General features: G+C 36.1%; 2 protein-coding genes across 2 annotated transcripts; both read right to left on the bottom strand.

The window, feature by feature from the left end:
* Positions 1–1,693: 1,693 nt before the first annotated feature.
* On the bottom strand, positions 1,694–14,539 carry LOC128735433 (caspase-7-like). Its single transcript, XM_053829919.1, has 9 exons — positions 14,301–14,539; positions 3,495–3,584; positions 3,068–3,241; positions 2,893–2,979; positions 2,638–2,805; positions 2,365–2,579; positions 2,026–2,295; positions 1,833–1,965; positions 1,694–1,766 (listed from the first exon to the last, which is right to left on the bottom strand). The coding sequence occupies exons 1-9, from the start codon at positions 14,537–14,539 to the stop codon at positions 1,694–1,696; spliced, it is 1,449 nt and encodes a 482-aa protein (XP_053685894.1).
* A 6,761-nt stretch (positions 14,540–21,300) lies between these two features.
* On the bottom strand, positions 21,301–22,098 carry LOC128735432 (caspase-14-like). The gene is made up of 4 exons (XM_053829918.1): positions 22,086–22,098; positions 21,817–22,011; positions 21,493–21,762; positions 21,301–21,437 (listed from the first exon to the last, which is right to left on the bottom strand). Exons 1-4 carry the CDS (start codon positions 22,096–22,098, stop codon positions 21,301–21,303), a joined length of 615 nt encoding a protein of 204 aa, XP_053685893.1.
* Positions 22,099–22,337: the final 239 nt, after the last annotated feature.

Genomic DNA, 22,337 nt, shown 5'->3' with positions numbered 1-22,337 from the left:
GAAAAATGGAGCGAAAAAGGAAAAGAGAAAAACAGAACGGGGCTTAATAAAGGGAAGAACGGAACAGATGAAAACAATAAAAGAGAAAAGGAGCTAACGGGACAGAAAACAAAAGTTAACGAAACAGGAAAATATAAAAAACGAACCTGAAAATGAGGAAAAACGAAACAATAAGGAAAAACAAAACTAATCAGGACCGAAAAGGGCGAACAATGGGATAAAAAAGAAAGAGGAAACAGTAAACAGATAAAAGGGAAAGCAAGAGCCAAAAGGAGGGAAAACGAGGTAAGAACGGAAAAACAGAAAAGAAAATAAGAGAGAGAGGGAGAGAGAGAGAGAGAGAGAGAGAGAGAGAGAGAGAGAGCTAAGCCAAGTAACGAAGAAAACGGGAAAAACGGGTCGAATGAGATATACAAGGAGAAAGATAAGACGTAAAATGGACAAATGGAATCGAAAACGAAGAAAATAGAAATAGAAAAAATTGACCAAAAAGAAAAGTAAAACAGGAGAAAAAAGACGTAAAACGAGAGATAAAAAAGGAAGAGCTAAAATAAAAAAGAAGCCCAAAACAGAATAAACGTGACAGAAAAGAAGAAAAATGGAACAGCAGCTAAAAGAGAAAAAGCGGATGGAAAGAGGATAAATGAGTTGGAAAAGACGAAAGCTGGAAACGAAAAAAGGGAAAGTGAATCGACTGAACACTGGACAGCAACTTAAAAAAGTGAAACAAGAGAGAGTAAGAGGGCGGAGACAGAGAGAGAGATAAAAGGAAAACCGGAGAGTAAAGGAAAAAAGGAGCTGAAAACAGAATAACCGCGATAGAAAAACAGAAAAAACGGAACTTCTAAAAGAAGAAAATCGAAATTGACAAAGAGGAATTAGAGAAAATGCTGCTGAAGAAGAAGATAAGTGGGATTCTAAACGAAATAACGGAACAATGAATACAATAACACGGAACTGAAAAAATAAGAGATGAAGAACGAAACAAAAAGTGTAACAACGGGACTAGAAAAGAGAACAAAAAGTGGAACAACGGCAAAGAAAAGAGGTAAATCGTGTGAGATTGTAAGACAAATAGTTCCAATCCCAATTTCAAATAAAACTTAGTGTCTAATTGCGAGTCTATGTCAATTTGTCAATTTGAGCTCATGTGAATTTCAATTCGAATTGCATTGCGAATTGCAGATTTTAATCCCAATTTCAAGTCAAATTCAATTCTAACTTTAAGTTCAATTTAAGTCAAATTTAAACTGTGATTTCAAGTCCGATTTTTAGAACAATTTGAATTCCAATTTCAAGTCCAATTTCAAATGTAATTCCAAATCTAATCTCAAATCCAATTTCAATATAATTGCATTTTCAATTTGAAGCGCACTTTAAGCTTATCCTAACACCCAATTTCATGTCAAATTTCAGATTTAATTTCACATCCAATTGCAACTCTAATTCCAAGTCTAATTCATTTCCAATTTCAAATGAAAACTTCAAATTTTCTTTTGAGACTAATTACATGTCTAATTCCAAGTAAAACTTTCAGTCCATATAATTCCAAATTTAAGTCTAACGTCCGATGCCCCACCTTTTGTTTATATCTGGGCGCGCTAGTGTCATTAAGTATACAAAATACTTTTATGCCACAAAAAGATCAGGATCAGGAGTATATGCCAGGCAAATCTCTTTATTACATTTTATTCTATTTACTAAGCAAATCTGCGAAGTAGAATTCTTTGCTTAATGTTGAGGTATCGGTAGGCACTTGTTGAACTCTGTGAATGCATACATGGAAACAATTGGCTTTATGTGCTGTTTCGGAATGCAATTTCGTTACTTACCGTTCCTTCTTGAACTGATCTCTCAACAGAGGCATTATTTGTCGCAAGTTTTTATCCTTGTTGTTTTCTATCAGGTCAAAAAGACTCTGTATGAAAATCGTACCTCTTTCTGGATCACGAGTAGCCATAGTACCTAAAACATTGCGTTATTTTAGTAAATCTTACATAAACATTGATTGATGTGTTGAACCACCTTCGTACGTGGAGTAGCATTTCATTATGTCGTTTTTGTTGGTTGCTGACGGAACGCAGTCCGTCTCCATGAGAGCATTTCCTTTGCAAGCCTGTATGAAGAACAACTTTGGCTTGTCCTTCAAAGTATTGTTATTCAGTACACGATCCACAATGTCCGTCTCTAAATTATACGAATTTCCATCGTAAGCCTTTATAGTTTCCCCTCGTCCTCCGTGACTCATTATGAACACAAGGAGGCAACAGCATTTCTTGAAGTCCTTTCTCGATACTAAAATATTATAATTGATTAATCTTCATCTTCACTTGTCGTCAAGATAAATATTAGGAAACAAATTACTTTCGATCATTTTGCTCTGTACTTGCTTGATTGTGAAGTCCGAGCAGATATCCAACGTAGAGACCCGATAATCCTTGAACACTTCCTTTAAGCGTTTCAGATCCTTTTCACTACCGTGACGTTCGTCGCGTTTTTCCTTAAACTTTTTGTGGTGAAGAATCAGCACGTACGCTTTACCGTTGCTGAGATCGTATTTCGCTTCGGTTGAGCTAGAACTACGGTGACGACAAGATTATGAAATGATCATTTCATTGAATAAGCTGTAGTGAATACCTTGCTGTGCTGCTAATCGAAGGTGCTCTAATTGGTGCATTTCTTTGCGAGATCATGCTGTTCGACTGCATCTTGGCATCGCTGCCGATTGCACTGGGAGTTCGCACGAGGCCATTTGTGTACCCATTGGATGGCGGGTATGGTATAGAATTAGATAGATTCGAAGGTCTAAACGAATAATAGAAAATCCAAATTAAGTTTCAGTTTACATATACTTTTCAGTAACCGATTGCGAATATGCTTTCTCGAACTTACTTGTTGAACAAGCTGTAGGATTGCTGTTCTAAACTTGTGCCACTTTGTCCATTGGATCCAGTGACTATTGACGAACTGGGAGGCGGCCTGGAAATGTAAAAGATTTTGAAGAGCTATGAAATACTGTTAAATAAAGCTTCCAAAAAATATTGGTAATCTGTCTTAAGCTACTTACCACACAGTTTTTGTAGTAGAAGATTTACCAACTGGTGTATTGTTACGTGAGGAGCGCGGTTCCAGATATGTCGAGAGGATATTTTTAATTGCTTCTTCATTCTTACTCTTTTCCGTTGCGTATCTGTAAGTGTTGTACACCGACTGGTATGGTTTCGACAATTCGCTCGATGGTCTACATAGATGATACAATTATAGATTGTTAGTTCATTTGATATATAATTTACGTGGGTCATATAAGTTAAAACAGAAACTGAATGTCAAGAGTCATAAACAAAAATTTCATTATTAAACAATAATAAAACAAAAAAGTGTAAATTCATTTCGAACCTCTAAAAAAACTTTTTCTAAAATTCACAGCCAACAAGACTGCAACCGTGATCTATTTCTATCACAGATGAAATACAAGTTTGTATTTCTATGCTTACCTTGCAGTCTTGGTATTTTGTGATTTATCTATTTCAAGTGCCTTGTATGCCGGTTTATATTCAGTAGGTGCCGGAAAAGTAGTAGTCGACCTAAAAAATAAAAGAATACTTCATCCGATCAGTCGATCAAATATACACCAAAAATCAGATATAATCCACCAAGTGGTGGGAAGAATCTTTGTTAATACAGATAATAATCCGAAAGAAAACATACACAAGTAATAATCTAATTGACTAACAACAGTACGATAGACGGTTGCATGATAATTCCGTAGTCTTCTTCCGTAAGTTATTGAACGTTAGGTATCTGATCAGAAATGCTCACAAAGACGGACGGTTCATTGGTCGTATCACACGTATCACAGTCATTGATCTGCGATAAGAACAAATACTACGTCAGTCGATATCAGGATGGCTTCAGGCGCAACAGTTGAATGAATCATGATCTTTTTGTTTCAATCAGAGAGAAAGCATATAGGGTAAACATTGCGAAATCAATCTTATCTGGAATTTGCTGCTAACTGCTTATATATTGTTATTTATAACAATAACAAAATTAATAACAATAACAATAACAATATAGAATATCTTTTAGGTATATAATAATCGGAGTGAGAGAATTTTTCTTTTAGCTTCTTTTAGCACCGTGTAATAACTTCCCAAATAACACTTTAAGAACAAACACTTGTTCGCAGCAAATATTTATCATAACAAATCAAATCAATCGCTATTATTATGACCAATCAAAGCAAATTAATAAATCACACTTCAAGTTAGATTAGAAAGGTGCCTAACTGTCTTCACACTGCTTATCTCGTGTTATTATATAAGCCGAACTCCATTTGTTTGTATACAAGAATCCCAAGCAACAATATGGGTTTTATTACACTCTTATGATGGCATTTAAGACCAAAATTGGTCTTGAAGACCACGATAAGAGTACAATAAAACTCACATTGTTGTTTGGGATTGGACAAATGGCTACTTTTGAATAAAACCGATAACCAATTCTAGGGTAATACGGTCGATGCTACCGTTTTGTCTGACTCACGGTTGATTTGCGTAATTTGTGCAAAGGTGGGGCAGACATAATTGAAATAAGCGGTGTTGCATTGAATAATTCATTAATTTTACACTGCCTTAAGAATCACCTAGATCTGAGATTGTTTTAAGCCTTGTTAAAAAAATTAAGGCAGACTTCGTTAGGCAGTCATAGTACCTAAAACAAACTTAAGAGAAATAAGTAAATATAGGACTAGCATTCCCATCCCCAATAGCTGCAATGACATGTCCAAGACGTTAATAATGCTTTAGAGGCATTTGACTTTTGGTTAACAGCATGAAATCAGACTCCAAATTTACTGTTACTGGTCAGAAACAAACTTACTTGGTCTGAAGTTTTTGGAGCGTCTTAGTAGAATACGAAACCTGGAGATTAAAAAAATAGAAAACTTATCCAATTTAATTCTAATATGTATATTTTATTCTTGGATACTTATTTCGCCTACGACTTGCAGGCTTCCTCAGTGTCTATTTTCGAACTTCGAAATGTGGTGTGTGTGTGTGTGTGTGTGTGTGTGTGTGTGTGTGTGTGTGTGTGTGTGTGTGTGTGTGTGTGTGTGTGTGTGTGTGTGTGTGTGTGTGTGTGTGTGTGTGTGTGTGTGTGTGTGTGTGTGTGTGTGTGTGTGTGTGTGTGTGTGTGTGTGTGTGTGTGTGTGTGTGTGTGTGTGTGTGTGTGTGTGTGTGTGTGTGTGTGTGTGTGTGTGTGTGTGTGTGTGTGTGTGTGTGTGTGTGTGTGTGTGTGTGTGTGTGTGTGTGTGTGTGTGTGTGTGTGTGTGTGTGTGTGTGTGTGTGTGTGTGTGTGTGTGACTCAAACCCACTTATTTTCCGATCAGTGCACCTTGAAATCACTAAAAAACGATTTTTAAAGCATTTTATTGAAATTACGCAACTGACTTTATTTCTTAAATTCGTCGTACCGATTTAAAATACGTCCATCAAAATTTTTCACCGTCCGAACTAAAAATCACAGCAATATTTACAAAATAAGCGGGCTCACTTGTGTAGGACGGCATGTCAAATGTTATTCTGTAAAAAATTCTGCTAGTCATGCAAGTATTCCCGGCGGCAGAACAGTGACAATGCGTTGCGGGAGTCATTTTCGTTTATGAATGACGAAAATTGAAATGACTAGTCGACATTTTCTTCTTCGTCGCACAAATTTGGCTCGCGGAAATTTGGCTGGTAGGAATTCTTTAATGAAAAAAGCATTCAAATAGATCTCAGCTCACTTTGATTGAACGCGTATGATAGTCAACAAACTAAAATATTAGGGACAAAGTTTTATTACTTTGGGTGCCCGGTCACTGCGGAATCGAGGGCAATGAATTTGCTGACAACCTAGCAAGACAAGGATCAGCTCAGCAATTTATTGGTCCTGAACCGTTTCTGGGCACCTCCACATCCGCCGTGAAAGGCGAACTGATGACATGGGAAAAGCTAGAAATAGCATCCCGTTGGAATCAAACACAGGGTTGTAGACAAGCTAAACAGTTTATCTACCCAAAGCCTGCAGTAGCTAAAAAACTACTCCATTTAACTCGTAGTGAACTACGCACGATCACGGGACTCCTAACAGGACACAGCCCCGCTCTTTATCATTTAAAGAATATCGGCAAGGTATCATATGACACCTGCCGCTTTTGTAACTCTGAACCTAAAAGTTCAGAGAGCGCATCTGTTCTGCTATTGCGGAGCTCTTGCATTATCAAGGCACAACTTCTTAGGAAGTTTCCTTCTTACTCCATATCAGGTATGGAGCCTAAATCCCAAAACGGTCATTGGTTTTATAAACCATGTAGTACCGAATTGGGGCACAGGATTACAACTATTCCGCTCAACTCCATCAATGGGTATGAGCGATCCCTAAACTGTGTACAGCAATCGGGGCCTGCCACAAAAGACGATCATTAAGACTGTCGCAGTGGCCTTTTAACCCAATGCCCTTCTGGCATACAAAAAAAAAATAAAATATTAGGGAATAACTATATTTGCATTTTGTGTTATAAAAAAACGCTGATATTTTTAATAATTTGTGTTGGATAGGACGGGAATAGGCAATTTCAACGATCTTAGTATCAAATGAAAGCTCTTGTTAACGCTAAATATAACAGGTAGTTTTATTGGAAACAAACAAGTAGTTTAAAAGTTATGCCTAAAACCATCGACTTCATCGAAGATAATTTATGTAGTTTAAATTATTTTGGCATCAAACTAGAGGTTTTAATGCTAAAAATATATCTGCAAAATTTGAGAAGAATTGGTTTTGGCGGTCAAAAGATATTAACCCTCGAACACTCGCGCCAACTTTTGTAACACGGTTACTTGCGCGCACAATATTTCAAAACCAAAATTAATCCCCCTAAAAGTGAAATCAAAAAAGTATGTTGTAGACCAGGAAGAAACTAGGTCACCGTGCCGCTTGAGCCGCGAAAAATGCCCAACGAGAAAAGTGCTCCAGCTCACTAGCAGATCGGGATTCGGGGCAAAATTTTAATTAAACAATTCTGAGTGTGTGACCACTAATCGAATGCTTTCTTTTATTGATGTGTTCTGCAAAGTTTTAGAGCATATTATTACAAGAAATTTTGCTGAAGACAGAAACCTTCTATCTCTTCAGCAGAGATAGAAAAATCTTATTTATTGTACGTATATGGATTTGTAAAATCAGTTTTTCTATTTCAGCTCTTTTCTTAACTGTTGTATGACTTGTTTGTGTATTACAAAGTTGTACAAATAGTAAAAATACACAAATTTGCTGAATATAGTATACCTAATAATGTGATGTATATACTGGACACTATCACTTGTTGTTCTTACAAAATAAAATAAACATTTACCTTATTCGCCAACCGGTTTCGGGTAGATGTTACCCATCATCGGGGCTAGGTCCAACCTTCGGTTACTCACGCTGTTGTATTTTGTACAACACGTGTAGGTTTTTCAACGCCATATTGTTATAAAGTTACAAACCGTTGTTTAACTAACGTATATTCTTCAATAAACTTATTCTGAGCAAAATGTCATAATTGTTCAATGCATTAATAATTTAAATTGTTGGGAAAATAGATCAGCATAAACCGCCATCACAGAAACGAAGCAATCAGCAAGCGAGGTGTACCGCAATTGACCCCAAGTGGAATTTTCTCTCGTTTCTCCATATGGAAAAATGGTGTCTGTATGCAGCAAAACTACCCAATGTAAAATGTTTAAAATGTATCCGTCTGCTGGTAGTCGAGTAATTCGTAGTCAAAATTAGGGTATTTTTTATAATCAAAGTTCTACAGTTCCTAAACAAGCAAATATAGAGGTATACTATGCTCAGCAAAATTGTGTATTTTTATCATTTGTACAACTTTGTAATACATGAAAAAGTCATACTACAATTACAAAAAGAGCAAAAATATAAAACCTGATTTTACAAATTCATATACAATAAATAAGATTTTTCTATCTTAGCTGCAGAGATGGAAGGTTAATGTCTTTAGCAAAATTTCTTGTAATAATATGCTCTATAACTTTGCAGAACACATCAATGTGTTATATTGACACTGAAGAAAAATAATTTTTTTTATTCACTTTTAGGGGGATTAATCAAAATTTAGATTCCACCAGACGATAGAGCTTTTAATTTCAAGAAACTCTTCCAAAGGTTCGATAAACCTAAAACCAAGTTTTCCCAGTCAAAACTCTAGTACGCACGTTTTCTTTGGTTTGAGGCTATTGTGCGCGCGAGTAACTGCGTTACAAAAGTTGGCGCGAGTGTTCGAGGGTTAATATCTTTTGACCGCTACAACCAATTCTTATGAAATTTTGCATATATATTCGTAGTGTCAAAACCTCTCGTTTGATATTAAAATAATTGAAATTAGGTAAATTATCTTGGTTAAAATCATTATAAATTATTGTTAATTTTGGTGTGGTGTATTTCTTACTTTCAAATTAAACGTCCAATCAAAAAACCATTCAATAGTGATCTATTAGGATATATTATCTTTCAAATGAGACTAATAGCGCATAAACCGGTTTGGCCATGTCTAAGAAACAGGCGATAATTATTACCTTGTCAAAACAGGTTTTTTAAGCATAACTTTTAAACTACTTGTTTGTTTTCAATTAAAAATTGCTGAATAATTTAGCTTTAATAAGAGCTTTTATTTGATACTAAGAACGCTGAAATCGGTCGTGTAGTTCTAGAGAAACCCGTGTCACGTATTTTTCACATCTTTGCTCATAACTTTTAAACGAAACGTCGTGTCACGAAGCAACTCAATAGTGATCTACTAGACAATAATATCTCTCAAACAAAAGTAATAGCGAACGATTCGGTTCAGCCATCTCTGAGAAACAGGCGATAGAAAAAATCATTACATACATACACACACACACACACAGACATTGCTCAAATCGACGAACCCTATCGATTGGTATATGTGACTTGGCCCTCCGGGCCTCGGATCAATTTCGTGTTTTTCGACCAATTTTTAAACCTTTGTTATAGTATAACAAAGGTAAAAAATATCTTAATTTTGACCCCGAATTACTCGACTACCAACAGACGGATATATTTTAAACATTTTACATTTGGTGATAGTTTTGCTGCATACAGACACCATTTTTCCATATGAACGAACGAGAGAAAATTTCAGTTCGGGTCTATTGCGGTACACCTCACATGCTGATTGCTTCGTTTCTGTGATATCGGTTTATGCTGATCTATTTTCCCAACAATTTAACCGTTATGTGTGCGACAGGGTACCCGGGTACCTTTTCAGTTTTAAAATAGTTATAACTCATTCAATTTAAAACATACGTCATTGAAATTTTGCAACATCGTAAAACTCGTTGATCTTAAGTAATTGAGGTTTTTTTGGTGCATATCCATAAAGGGGTTTAGCAATGAGAGTCACTTGAATTTTTTTATTACGTAGGAGGGCGACAAGGGTACCCGGGTACCCATGATTTGCAATGCTCATAACTTTGGGTATCTTGAACCGATTTGGCTGAAACCAGTGGCATTTGATTCGTACATTTATCTAGTTTTGATTAGATAAAGCATTTGGCCATCAAATGACATGTAGTTCCCGGGAATCGGTAATTCCGGAGCAACGTCCGGTAAAACGTGGAAAGCCGCTTGTTTTGAAAGAATATCAGCCTTCAGTAAAGCTATTAGTTTTGAGCTTGACATTGTGGACCCTTTTTTCATCTTATTATATAAATTGGTGACTTTAGATCGCATTGGCCATTCCAGAATTGGGTCCCTGTAGGATTACAGATGGCCAGTTGGGTGCCTAATCCAATATTAGAATTGGTTTAGCGGATCTTTTAGATGTTTTGAACGGATATGGCCAGTTTAGTACTGATTAATAATTTCGGAACTGGTACCAAATGTATAACGGATGGTTCTACGTTTTGAACGGTTCTGATAATGCTAAGCATTATCTTGAATCCTGCGGTATCATCTGTGACCCCGTAGAAACCATTTTCGAAATAACCAATCAAAATACATCGAAATGTAAAAAATATCACCTACCGAACTAATTCCAAGAACTTTGATACCCATATTGCTAGGTTTTACCTCCAATCCTGGACTGGCCACCCATGACCCCACAGGAACCTACTTCGGAATGGCCAACCTGATTCATCTCATTATATGAAATAGTACATTGTACGAATCTTTAGAGTTTTTATATCCGCATGACTGATTTTGCTGCAATACAATCATTTCTCTTCCTCACAGCGGACACTCTGTCGGAATTCCGGATTTTCGGGCTCCGTATGTCTTTTAGTGGCCAAATGGCCAAATGATTCAAAACTAGATAAATAAACGATTCAAATGACACCTATTTCGTCGAAATCGGTTTAAAATTGTTGATGTTATAACAATATCAATTTTGGGTACCCGGGTACCCTTGTCGCCCTGCTAAAGGTGTTTTTTTTGTCGCACACATAACGGTTAAAGTATTGATGCTTTGAATAATTCTGACATTTTGTGCATTACAAGTTTATTGAAGAATATACATTATTTAAACAACGATTTGTAACTATATAACAATATGGCATTCAAAAACCTACACGTGTTGTGCAAAATACAACAGCATGAGAAACCGAAGGTTCATAAAAATTGATGAAATTTATTCAAGAAAACTTTATTGAATCAAATAGAATGGTATTACAGGAAATTATGCATAGTTCAAAAACCTATAAACTAGACCTTTACTACGCAATGCATATGTTAAACAATAATATATCCTCTTACAACTTACTTTTATTTGCACTTACCCACATTAGTAACAACTTACCCAGCAATTTCATGAAAAAGGGAACTATCAAAATTTATGAGTCCTTCTATTTTGTTCAAATTTGGTAAAATTATTTAATTTCCAAATTCAATAGGCGCTCCACACCAGCACACACACACATTCAATTATTCTTGCAATCCCACACTTTGAAAATTTTAGTATCGTCAGCGTATAATAGTCGACAACCATGTGGAAGCAGAAAAGTAATATCATTTATGAAAATTGAAAAGAGCAGAGGGCCTAGGTTACTGCCTTGCAGGACTTCAAATTCATTGGAGAAGCAACAGAGAAATAGTGATCCTATTTTAACACCTAAGCTTTTGTTACTCAGATAAGATTCGAACCAGCATGCGGCATCTGTAGAAACACCCATTCGCCCCATTTTGCTGAGGAGTATTTTGTGATTCACTCAATCAAAAGTGGCTTTCAGGTACAGGTAAATAGCGTCGGTTTGAAAGCTAGAGTCCAAACTTTGCAAACAGCGGGAAACAAACTGCATCAGATTTGCGGTCATCGATCTGTTTGAAATATAGATTTAACAACAAGCAAACAGCGTCATTTACGATAATTTTTAACAGCGTCACTTTGCGGTAACTCAAACGAAAAAACGTCACGTGGTACTACATTTCCTACATTTCTGGCTTCTTCTATTTATGCGGGAGATGCGTTGAAATCACTGAACTGCTCGGTTTAAACTGCTCGGTAAACAGTTCATATTTTTTACGTGCACTGCTGGCAACAAAATTACCCAAAAACATAGACGAGATATGTACGAAACATTCAGAACTGATTATATGAATCTACTTCGTGAATCTATGTGAAAATCGTAGATTTAAATTTCATAAAATTAGCTTTGTTCAAACTTTGGACAGCAACAAATATGATTAGAGTTTTTAGGTTCTTACGAATATAAGCTGTGCTGATTATAAAGCTGCGCAAATTTTGACTTGTTGAAAATGCCGTTCACGAAATTTGAAAATATCTCTTTATCAACTCATGTATCGATTAAAATGTTTTTACGTATAGAAAGTCAAATCATACTGCTAAGATTGTGTTCAATAATAAGTGATAAACTATCTTAATAAAGTTAAGTAGCATGATAAACGTTCACTTTCATCGCAATGCTACGAGTAATTGAAGTGTGAGACATAATATTTCGAAGTTTTAATGAAGGCCATAAAGAGTAGGGTAAGCAATGTATTTTGGATTCCATCAGCAGCTGTATACTTTGGACGGAAGTGTCCAAATTATGTAGAGCTGCTGATGGGATCCAAAATAGGTTGGTTACCCTACGAGGTTTGAATAAAACTTGCGTAAAACTGTAATTTATTAGAATTTTTTCATATAAACAACTCTAAAACAACTAACTTTTCAGGGTGATACACCGCTTAATGAGATAAATTAAAAACAACTTCGAACAATGTGTCCGAAGTTTGAATCAGAATGGTACATGTCAGCAAACTCGAAAATGAACGCAAGTATAAATTGGAAAAAATATGAACGGTCATAGGGTATGTTGCTACATCGTCGTAATTGCCTATTCCCGTCCTATCTAACACAAATTATTAAAAATATCAGCATTTTTGTGACACACAATGCAAAACTAGTTATTTCCTAATATTTTAGTTAGTTGTCTATCATACGCAATCAATCAAAGTGAGCTGAGATCTATTTAAATGCTTTTTATCATTAAAGAAGTCCTACCAGCCAAATTTCCTACGTTTTTTCGTGCGACGAACAAGACAATGTCGACTAATCGTTTTAATTTCCGTCATTCATAAATGAAAATAACTCACGCAAGGCATTGTCGTTATTCTACAGCCAGAAAAACTTGCCTGACCTGCAGAAATTTTGTAGAATAACATTTGTCATGCCGTCCTACACAAATACTTGCGCGTTAGTTTCGTAAACATTGTTGTGATTTTTAGTTCGGACGATGAAAAATTTTGTTGGACGGATTTTAAAACGGTACAACGAATTTTAGCAATAAAGTCAGTTGCGTAATTTCAATAATATGCTTTAATAGTCGCTTTTCAGTGATTTCAAAGTTCACGGATCGGAAGGTAAGTGTGTTTTAGTCAAATCAGTACAAGAACTTTTGGAGTATTCACTAAATCCATCCAGCAAATGATGAAAATTAGAATGGCTTTCCTTATTACGACGGGAATTAGAAAAAGACCCTAGTCTGAGGAAAAGAAGGCCGTCTTCGCGACTCTCTTTCAGGTTCAAACTACAAGGAGTCAGTAACGAATTGCTTCGCTGTTTTCATGTTTTTATTTCGGTGATTTTTCTCACATTTACCTATATTTTCAAAGTGCTTTGATAAAAATTGATAAAAATATCAATTTGACATTGCAGATTAAAAATTATGATGACTACATCGTCTGATGATACACGATTATCCAATCGTGCAAGTAAAATCATTTCATGCTCGATTCGGTAAACAATCATGTTTAGAAGGCAAAATTCATTTTACAATTTGATTAGATAAGTTCTCGAAATCCTAGACAGTTTATCTCCCAAATCGTATGTTATCCTTCTAGTACCTGATACGCAGGCTTTAATCCCTACTAGTAAATAGTCTTAATTGTCGTAGCAAATCGTAGTAAATCGTAACATTGTAGTAAGTAATGCAATTCTAGTAGTGTTGAAAAGTCACCACTTGTGATTGAACACACAATATAATTCAGGATAATTACTCTTAAGTACTTTATGTAACAGAATATTTACCCCAATAAAAAAAATCCTCTGGTGCCCCCCCCGCCGCCTTTTGATGGCTTTAAAACCCTGATACTTCATTTTTCTGTATAAAAATCAACTCATACCTTCTCATTATTGTTTAATTTATCCATTCGAATGCATAGTTTGATCTGTTACGTTAATTGGAAACATTTATGCATTCATGCGAAAGGTAAAAAGTTCATGAAAACTAAGAAAAAACTTGAGTGCCACAGCCCACAGGTGGCAACAGCTTCTCTGTAGGAATATCGCAAAATGATGAAATAGGCGGCGTTTATCGAATGAATGCCACTACCAATGAACAGTTCATTGCCTTAGTAGCTGTCTTAGTGTGTGCGTTCGATTAATTTATTAATTTCTGCGAAAATTTGAACCATTCCGCTGCACACGGACGTCACTTAAAAAGAATAATAAATATTTTTTAAATGTTTTAATGTTCACATATGTCAAGCAGAAAGGTGAAATACACTTTTGTTTGGAAAGTAACCCATTCATAGCATTGAAATAACCGAGGCAAGCTATTACGGCTTTTCTTACGCTGTCAAAAGTATTGAATCATGATTTTTCGTTTGATAACAGCAACAAAAAACAATACATGACGTCACTTTGAACTAGTCGCGAGATAGTTGCATTTTCGCAAGTTTAAATTAAATACCATTTGGAACTAACGAAATTAATTGTAAGTTTCGGATTACACAGAACTAACCTTGTCACGCCCAAGCCGCTTGTAGTTGGTGCTGACTCATTCTTGAAGAAAGAATTTTTTTCGGATGTTACACTACTGGCACTGTGTGCCGATCGAGTTGAAGAGCTGGTTTGCGTTGAGTGGGAGGTCGAGGAAGACCTCGTTCCGAATTTGCTGATTTCAGTGCGTTGCGATTTCGTAGATTTGGAAGTACTAGCCTGCGTGGTGCTGCTGGTTATAGAATTGACCCGTTTATCCATTTCTTACAAACTTTTGATTTTTTAACATGGGGACGGTGCTACGTGCGACGTATCGGGCAGGTAACGGTAAACTGAAAAAAATCGAACATGTCAACTAAATCGTACTGCTAAGCAAAACGCATCTACATTGTGGATTGCGTTTGTTCGAGGGGTACGCTTGATAGATAACATAGATAAAAAAGTTAACCAGGTGCATGATATAGCTCAGTGCAACGCCAGATGGTTTAAGTTCTTTTGACGTCGAATTAGGTCTTACGGAAGGAAAGGTATAATTTCAAATAAAAATCCAAAAATGCGAACATCACCAAAAAGCGGTTAGGGTTTGAAAACTAAATACTTAATGATTTCCTGACAAATTTTTAATACTTTTGCACCAACTAATCGGAAAATTATCCGTGCGTCAGAGGGGCAAGTGGTCTCGAACCATCATTGAAACATTTCTTGCCTTCAGAAACCTTCACCAGCCGAATTTGATTCCATTTGCTCGACTAGTTTTCGAGTTATGCAGAAATTTGTGTTTTATTTGTATGGATGACCCCCGCCCCCTACCACAGATGGGAGGGGTCTCGAATTACCATAGAAAAAAATCCTGCCTCCAAAACCCTACTAGCCAAAGTGAGTTCCATTCGTTTGATTAGTTTTTGTTTGAGTTAGGCATAAATTTGGGTTTCATCTGAATGGCGGCCGCCACTTCCAGAGGGTGGAGGAGTTTCATATCTTCATAAGAATCTTTCCCGGCTCCAAAAACTCCTGCATACGAATTTTCATGCCGATCGATTCAGTAGTTTCCGAGTCTATAAGGAATATACAGACAGACAGACAAACAGAAATTCATTCTTATCTATACCTATAGAATAAAATAAAATTATCGATTACTTATATAGTAGAAAGGCAAACCCGTCCTTTCTCGGTAGGTTCGTTAAAGTAAAGCAAAGCCTAGGTGTTTCATTCCGTTATCGAAACTTGACCTTCTGTTTTGTACGACAGACTTCGCAGCCAGCTGTTAGAGTACAGGACAACTGCAGGGCCAGTTGCTACGATCCTATTGATTCCAACAGCTTCCTCTAGCCGATATTCGAACATACGACCACTGGCTTGTTGGGCCATCATACTCTGAAGCCAACTGGGAGGTTCGATAGTAGTTCTAAAAGTGTAACGTGATAGGTACATGCATTGATTTTAACTTCTACTTCCGATTTATGCATTCGTGGGCAGTACCATGGATGCATAGTTGACGTAACGACCAACACCATCATTGTTGAGAAAACGCATTTTTATCGGAAAATATGTTTAAGGCCATATAAACTTTACTGTTTACTTTTTCAATCAAATAATCTGACAATTTAGAAGAGATTATTAGTCAAAAGAGGGCCGATGGGGTTTCGTGATTCATTTCTAGGTTATTGCATTCAAAAAATGCATACGCTAGTTTATGCGAATAAACAGATTCTTTATTCTCATAGCTCGGCGTAAAGCCCGTGAAAAGCAGGTTGCCATGCTAGATGATTATGCGGGATGTTACGTCAACTATGCAGAGTAGCTTTATTTTCCCAAATTTTTCGAATATTTTCCAACAAACAAATGTTGTTTGAGCATTAGGCATGTACACTGAAGTCGCTTTTTACGCAGTTTTTTACGCGACTATTTTTACGCGAATTTCGGAATTTACGCGGTTTTTTACGCGAATTTCGGAATTCACGCGTTTTTTACGCGAATTTCGGAATTTACGCGGTTTTTTACGCAAATTTCGGAATTTACGTGGTTTTTACTCGATTTTCGGAATTTACGCAGATGTGCTCAAAACGTCTATTTTTGCGTGTAGTGTTGAAATCCACAAAGTTTTTTTTTTACGCGAAATTTTGGTTTTTTACGCGAATTTCGGAATTTACGCGGTTTTGATTTACGCGGGGCGTATCATTCGCGTAAAAAGCGACTTGAGTGTATATTACATAGTTAAGAATGAGTAGGACCGAAAAAGTACATTTTGGCCATTTTGGCTTTTACGTCAACTATGAATCCATGGGCAAAGTAGTCCTAATATCCACAGATTTGGATATTCCTCAACTACCGTTAGAGGTGAATCCATTTTCCAAAGGCCGTATATTCTACAGCACTATTAATATTAGTTATTAGCAGAGTGCCCGATCTTTCTCTAAGCCCCTTTGTAACTCAGCTGTTATTGTTATGAACATTCACATAATGTAAGAAAGAATACCCTGTTTCTTCGTTTGAATTTCTCTACTCCCTTTGTCAGACCCCACCTGTTGTCTTCCAGCCAGTTGTAAATCTGTCTTCTTTCCGGTAATCCCTATAAAGCGAGACAAAGTCTTTTATTGCTTTTTTGAATCTCCTCCTTATCGGTTCAAATCACCTCCTCGACATCGCTATCTTGGCCTCCTGGGTTTGACAGTATCTCCATTAAGTTGGACCCCTTAGTATAGTATCCCAAACAAAAATGGCCGTCGCATTGATTTTCTATTGAGGGCTTTTCCGCCCAGTGTTTTTGACGTTTCAGAGTCAGTCACAGAAAAATGGCGACGTGCCAGAGGGTCGGTTCAAATACAAGAGAAACGCACTCTTTATCTAAGTAAACGTTCCTCTTCCTTGTAAGAGACAGCCCCTGTGTTGATTCTTTTTTGTCAAACAACATGTGTGCCAATATCGATGAAGAATCATCCAGGCGTTCCGGAGTTATAGCGTAACATATATTCATACTTACGTCTCTCGTCGCCTCCTGTTGGCTCCCTATCAATCAGGTCCCCCTTCTGTCACGTAATCAATTAAGCATACGTTTGCTCTCTGAAAATCCCTATAACGGAAGCGAAACAAAGCCGTTTTTTCTAATATCCCTCTTCGGTGCACCCCCTCCTTCTATCTTCCTGTCCTGCGACGGTTGAACAGAACATCAAATAGATTACATCTGCACCAGGCGAAAGTGGAGAAGGAGCCTTCTGGATATTTGTACGCAACAAGTGCAGTGCCGACATTGATCCGACCATCACCTTGTTTCCGCAGAGATACGTTTGTGCGTCGCACGACTTCCAACTACGCACAGTGGGCAAAATCGACCGTAAAAACGAAACTTTTTATTGCCGCAGTTTTTAAGGGGAAAGAAGCGACTAGGTAGATAAAAAATCACACGAAATCGATTGATTTTTAATTTTTTTGATCACCCTAACTCAGAAAGCGGCACCCTATAGCGTTCAATAAAAAAAAATATCAGTCTAACATTTTTCGACTAAGAACAAACACACTAAATTTGAATAAAGTGGGAGTTTAAAGTTTTAAAGTTGCTCATTTTCCTATCAATGCAATCTCTGATTTCAGTACAAGCTGTAGGGTAAAATATTCCCTTACACGATATTCTAGTGTAAAACTTGATCGTCGTGCAATTTTCTGACATTTTAGCTCGACATATCAGGCATTTCTTCCTGAAAATCTCTGGTAAAAGTATCAAAGTGGCATTTTGCCTGTAGCTCGTAAACCTTAAAATGGGGCAAAACAGACTTCTAGATTATGTATTCAAATAAAATTTTTCGTATGCCTTTTTCCCATTTTCTTACCATAGAATCTCAAATTATAGAGAGAGTTTGTACACATTTCTTTTAAAACTAATAGAAAATAGGAGTGAATGGGGCAAAATGGGCAACTTCCCGTTGTTACCGCGCGTTGAGATCATCACCAATCGATTTCTCGTGATTTTTTAGCTCAGGGAAGTCACTTTTTCCCCTTAAAAACAGCGGCAGCAAAAAGTTCCGTTTTCGTCGATTGTGCCCGCTGCGCAACGGGAGGAGAAAGTTGGATCGTTCCGACGTCCGCCGATTGTAGAATACCGAGTGAAAAAGGGCTTTTGATGAACAACTTGAATCTCGAACCTTGGAACTGCTACGTGGTGGAACTGTCGAAGAGCAATCGGTTCGGCATCAATTTGAGAGATTTTTCCTATTTTGTACGCTTTTTCATCCTAGCTAAGTTATCTGGTTTGTATTTATACTGATTAATAGAACACATGAATTAAATTACTTACCGGTTTGAACTGGATTTTCTTCGGATATATATATAAATATATATACAGAAAAGTAGGTATAGTATGAATTTAATATTTATTTATTAAAAGTGTTATTTCACATTCTTCTGCAAGTAAACTGCGAACATATAATTAAGTATTTATATTTATATAAGTCTTTTTTCAGACTGGGTTGCTTAAAAGTTTAAAATCTGTTATGCTCGGTCCAGGCTTGGCATACACTTTTCGCTTCGATTTTGCTCTTTTGATTACTGCACCTCAGCGAAACAGAATTTGAAAAAGTGGTGTATGGGGCATTTGTAGAGCTGTTAATTATCTATAATATTGCTGAAGAAAGTAAAGCTCTATCTTTTGTATTTGTGACGCTGTAAGGCTGCTACCCCGTTGGTAGCAAAAAGAGCGCTCTTTTGGCTACCAACGGCAATGCAGCCCTACAGCGGCGTAAATACAAAAGATAAAGCTTTACTTTATTCAGCAATATTATAGATAATTACCAGCTCTACAAATGCCCCATACACCACTTTTTCAAATTCTGTTTCGCTGAGGTGCAGTAATCAAAAGAGCAAAATCGAAGCGAAAAGTGTATGCCAAGCCTGGCTCGGTCGCTGGTTTGATTTATTTTATAAATACATTGTTTATTAAAAGCATTCTATCATTTTCATGTGTTCCTTCTGGATGCACACGCACACAGTTCGAGAACGAAAAATAACAAAGAGTTTGTGAGGATAGAGAGGGAGAGAGAGAGTTTGTGTGAGAGAGTGAAAGAGATATGTTAGGTTAGTGGAATTTGCAAGCTGTTTGCATGTGAATTACTTTCTTAGATACCTGAACGGTTAAAGAAATCCGTCTATTATACTGCCTATTACGTTTTCAACTAGTGTTCATAACTGATGATTTTCTAAAATGTCATTATTACTCGCACTGAGAACTTTTTCAATAGAATTAATTATATATTTTACTGAGAGACTAGTTTAATGAGATGACTCAAAAGAGAACGAGAGAATCCGCGAGAGATAGCTAATATTTTTTGTAATGCGAATAGTTATATCGGAAATACTTGATCGCTTTTCTCCAATAAATGAGTTGTAAGAATTCAAAAACATTTCTTTTGTAATAAATTTAATATAGAATTGATTTGGCCTTGAAAAATTTTGGACGAAGAACCGTAGATCTTGTGTTAAAAGATATAGGGTAAGTTAAAACTGTACTAGACTGAAAAACATGAAAATTTTAACTAAATGCAATCTGCGCATAACATTTTAGCATTTTTTCTGAGCAATCGTAAAAACATTGAGCATATTTTCTATTCCTACCTGAGTTTTCGGAAAAGAAGTTTTTTCTGGCAGTAGAAAACTTCCGGGGCAAAGAGTGTCAGAGATCAGAGTACTCAATATGTAGTATGTAGAATTAAGGTTGCAGCATACCGCAATACTATTTTAAACTTTGAAAACCTCTGTAACTTTTTTACACGAGGGATACGTGCCGTGTAAAATAAAACCGTTTAAAAAAACCGCGTTAATTTGAAAAATGTTGTAAAAAAACCGCGTTAATACAAAAATCGTCATAAAATCACCGAAAAAACCGCCCGAATTTAAAAATTGCTGAAAAACCGCGTTATTTCGAAAAATGATGTAAAAACCGTGTTTATTCAAGACTCGTACAAATAAAGTCGTGTAAAAAAAGACTTGAGTGTATTTTCAATGCTTTAATCATTTTGTTGCTTGATCATCTTAGCATCAACTTTGCCCCGTTTTACCCTTTCTGGCGAATAATATTGAGAATCATTATGCAGTCTTCATTAAAGTCCTAGTTCATTCAGTTAGTTCAAAGATACGAATATCAGCTTGAAACAAAATGCAGTATTGTTTAAGTGTTTTTTTATCAATCAAGTTTTCAACCGAAACTTTTATACTTTGCGATTATTAGCTTTGATTACCTAAATTGCGAAACTAGCAAACGTATCAACTATTATTTATTATATTATTATCATTTCAAATTAAATTTTTAACTATTTATAGATTGAAACGTCTAGAAAATTTAAGCAATTATTAAACTTGTAGTACCGCCATCCGGGGTGACATTGGGCCACGGGGGTGAGATTGTGCCAAAAACCAACAATGTTTGTTTATAAAAATAGATTAGATCTATGCTAACTGATGGCTCCAATTCAAGATGATTTGAAACATAACATGTTTATTCATAACATGAAATGAAACACAAATAATATTAGCGAACAGTTTGGCTGAGAAAGGGTTTCAAAATTTAGGGTTAAAATACTGGGAAAAAACGTTGACAATAAATGTTCCATTTAAACAGATCCAAACAAGAAATCGCATCAACTTGCTATTCTGGGGATAGATAAAGTATTCATTTACAATATATTGAAAGCTTATTATGCGTTGAGCGGATTTTGATTACGAAAATAAATAAGCGTTTGGCACAATTAGGCTTTTTTGGCACAATCTCACCGCGGCAGACGGTATATCAATAACCATATTAAAGAAATTTATAACGGAAACATAGAAGGCTTTTAACTTTAGTTTCTTAATATTTTTTCCTCAAATTCACGATGTTTGTGAATTTTTATTCACAATTGAAGTGGTTGTTTATTTCAACATATCTGCGAAGTAGAATTCTTTATTCAATGTTGAAGTTTCGGTAGGCACTTGTCTGATCCTTTAATGCATACATTTAAATAATTAGCTTCACACGTCAAAGTGATGTAATCCTTTACTTACTCGTGATTTTTAAATTCAGCTCGTAACAGTAAAGATATTTCGTGCAAGCTTTTATCGTTGTTGGTTTCTATGAAGTCAAAAAGAGTTTGTACAAAACACGTACCACGTTCTATGTCTCGAAAAGAGACTGTCCCTAATAAAATATTATTTCAGCTGGCATAAATACAATATTTAGTATATCATGTTACCTTCGTACGTAGAGTGCAATTTCCATATATCGTTTTTGTTTGAGACTGACGGAAAACTGTCCGTCTCCATAAGAGCATTTCCTCTACACGCTTGTATGAAGAACAACTTTGGCTTGTCCTTCAAAGTAGAGTTGTCGAGCACACGATCCACAATATCCGTTTCTAAATTATATGATTGTTCGTCGGAAGCCATTATGGTGTCGCCTAAGCCTCCGTGACTCATAATAATCACAATCAAGCAAGAGCATTCCTTGAAGTCCTTTTTCTCGACTGAAAAATTAACATCAGATCACTAGTATCAATGAATATTAGGAGACAAAATACTTTCGGCCATTTTGGTCTTCACTTGTTCAACACTGAAATCCGAATAAATTTCTAGTTCATTGACCTGATAGTTATTAAAAAAAATTTTCAACAGTTCCAGATCTTTTTCACTGCCTTTTCGTTCGTTGAGTTCGTTCTTGAACTTTTTATGATTAAATATCAGCACGTGGCAGCCTCGGCTGAGATCGTATCTTGCTTTGGGTGAACTAGAATATCGGTTTTGATTAAATCAGGTAATGATACTTTTTAAAATAACTTATAAAAATTACCTATTTGTGCCATTTTGTTCGACATCTGTTTCTGTATGTGTCTCGTCATTTGACGAGCTGCTATTCGACCTGGGTAAATAGACTTCTAATTTATTATCATGATTTAAAAACATGTGTACAAGCGTACAAGTTCATCTTCTCTCAATACATATACTACAGTGCACTCTCTCAAAAGTTAATTGTTCGAAAAAGTTAAGCGAACATTAGCCTTTAAAAAGTTTATTTTTTCCTTGATTTTTCTGGGCATACGAA

Source organism: Sabethes cyaneus, chromosome 2, assembly GCF_943734655.1.
Source record: "Sabethes cyaneus chromosome 2, idSabCyanKW18_F2, whole genome shotgun sequence".
Taxonomy (NCBI): domain Eukaryota; kingdom Metazoa; phylum Arthropoda; class Insecta; order Diptera; family Culicidae; genus Sabethes; species Sabethes cyaneus.
Note: the sequence above shows the minus strand (reverse complement) of the source record. Positions and strands in the feature narration are given on the sequence as shown.

Bases quoted from the DNA above. Each gene is read 5' to 3' on its own strand.
- LOC128735433 (XM_053829919.1), bottom strand. From the start codon at position 14,539: ATGGATAAACGGGTCAATTCTATAACCAGCAGCACCACGCAGGCTAGT. The intron at 3,242-3,494 runs GTAAGCATAGAA...TCATCTATGTAG, and splicing joins CAAAATACCAAGACTGCAAG to ACCATCGAGCGAATTGTCGA. The intron at 1,767-1,832 runs GTAAGTAACGAA...ATGCATTCACAG, and splicing joins GATCAGTTCAAGAAGGAACG to AGTTCAACAAGTGCCTACCG.
- LOC128735432 (XM_053829918.1), bottom strand. The intron at 21,763-21,816 runs GTATTTTGTCTC...TTAATTTTTCAG, and splicing joins GAAGACCAAAATGGCCGAAA to TCGAGAAAAAGGACTTCAAG. The intron at 21,438-21,492 runs GTAACATGATAT...ATATTTTATTAG, and splicing joins ATTGCACTCTACGTACGAAG to GGACAGTCTCTTTTCGAGAC.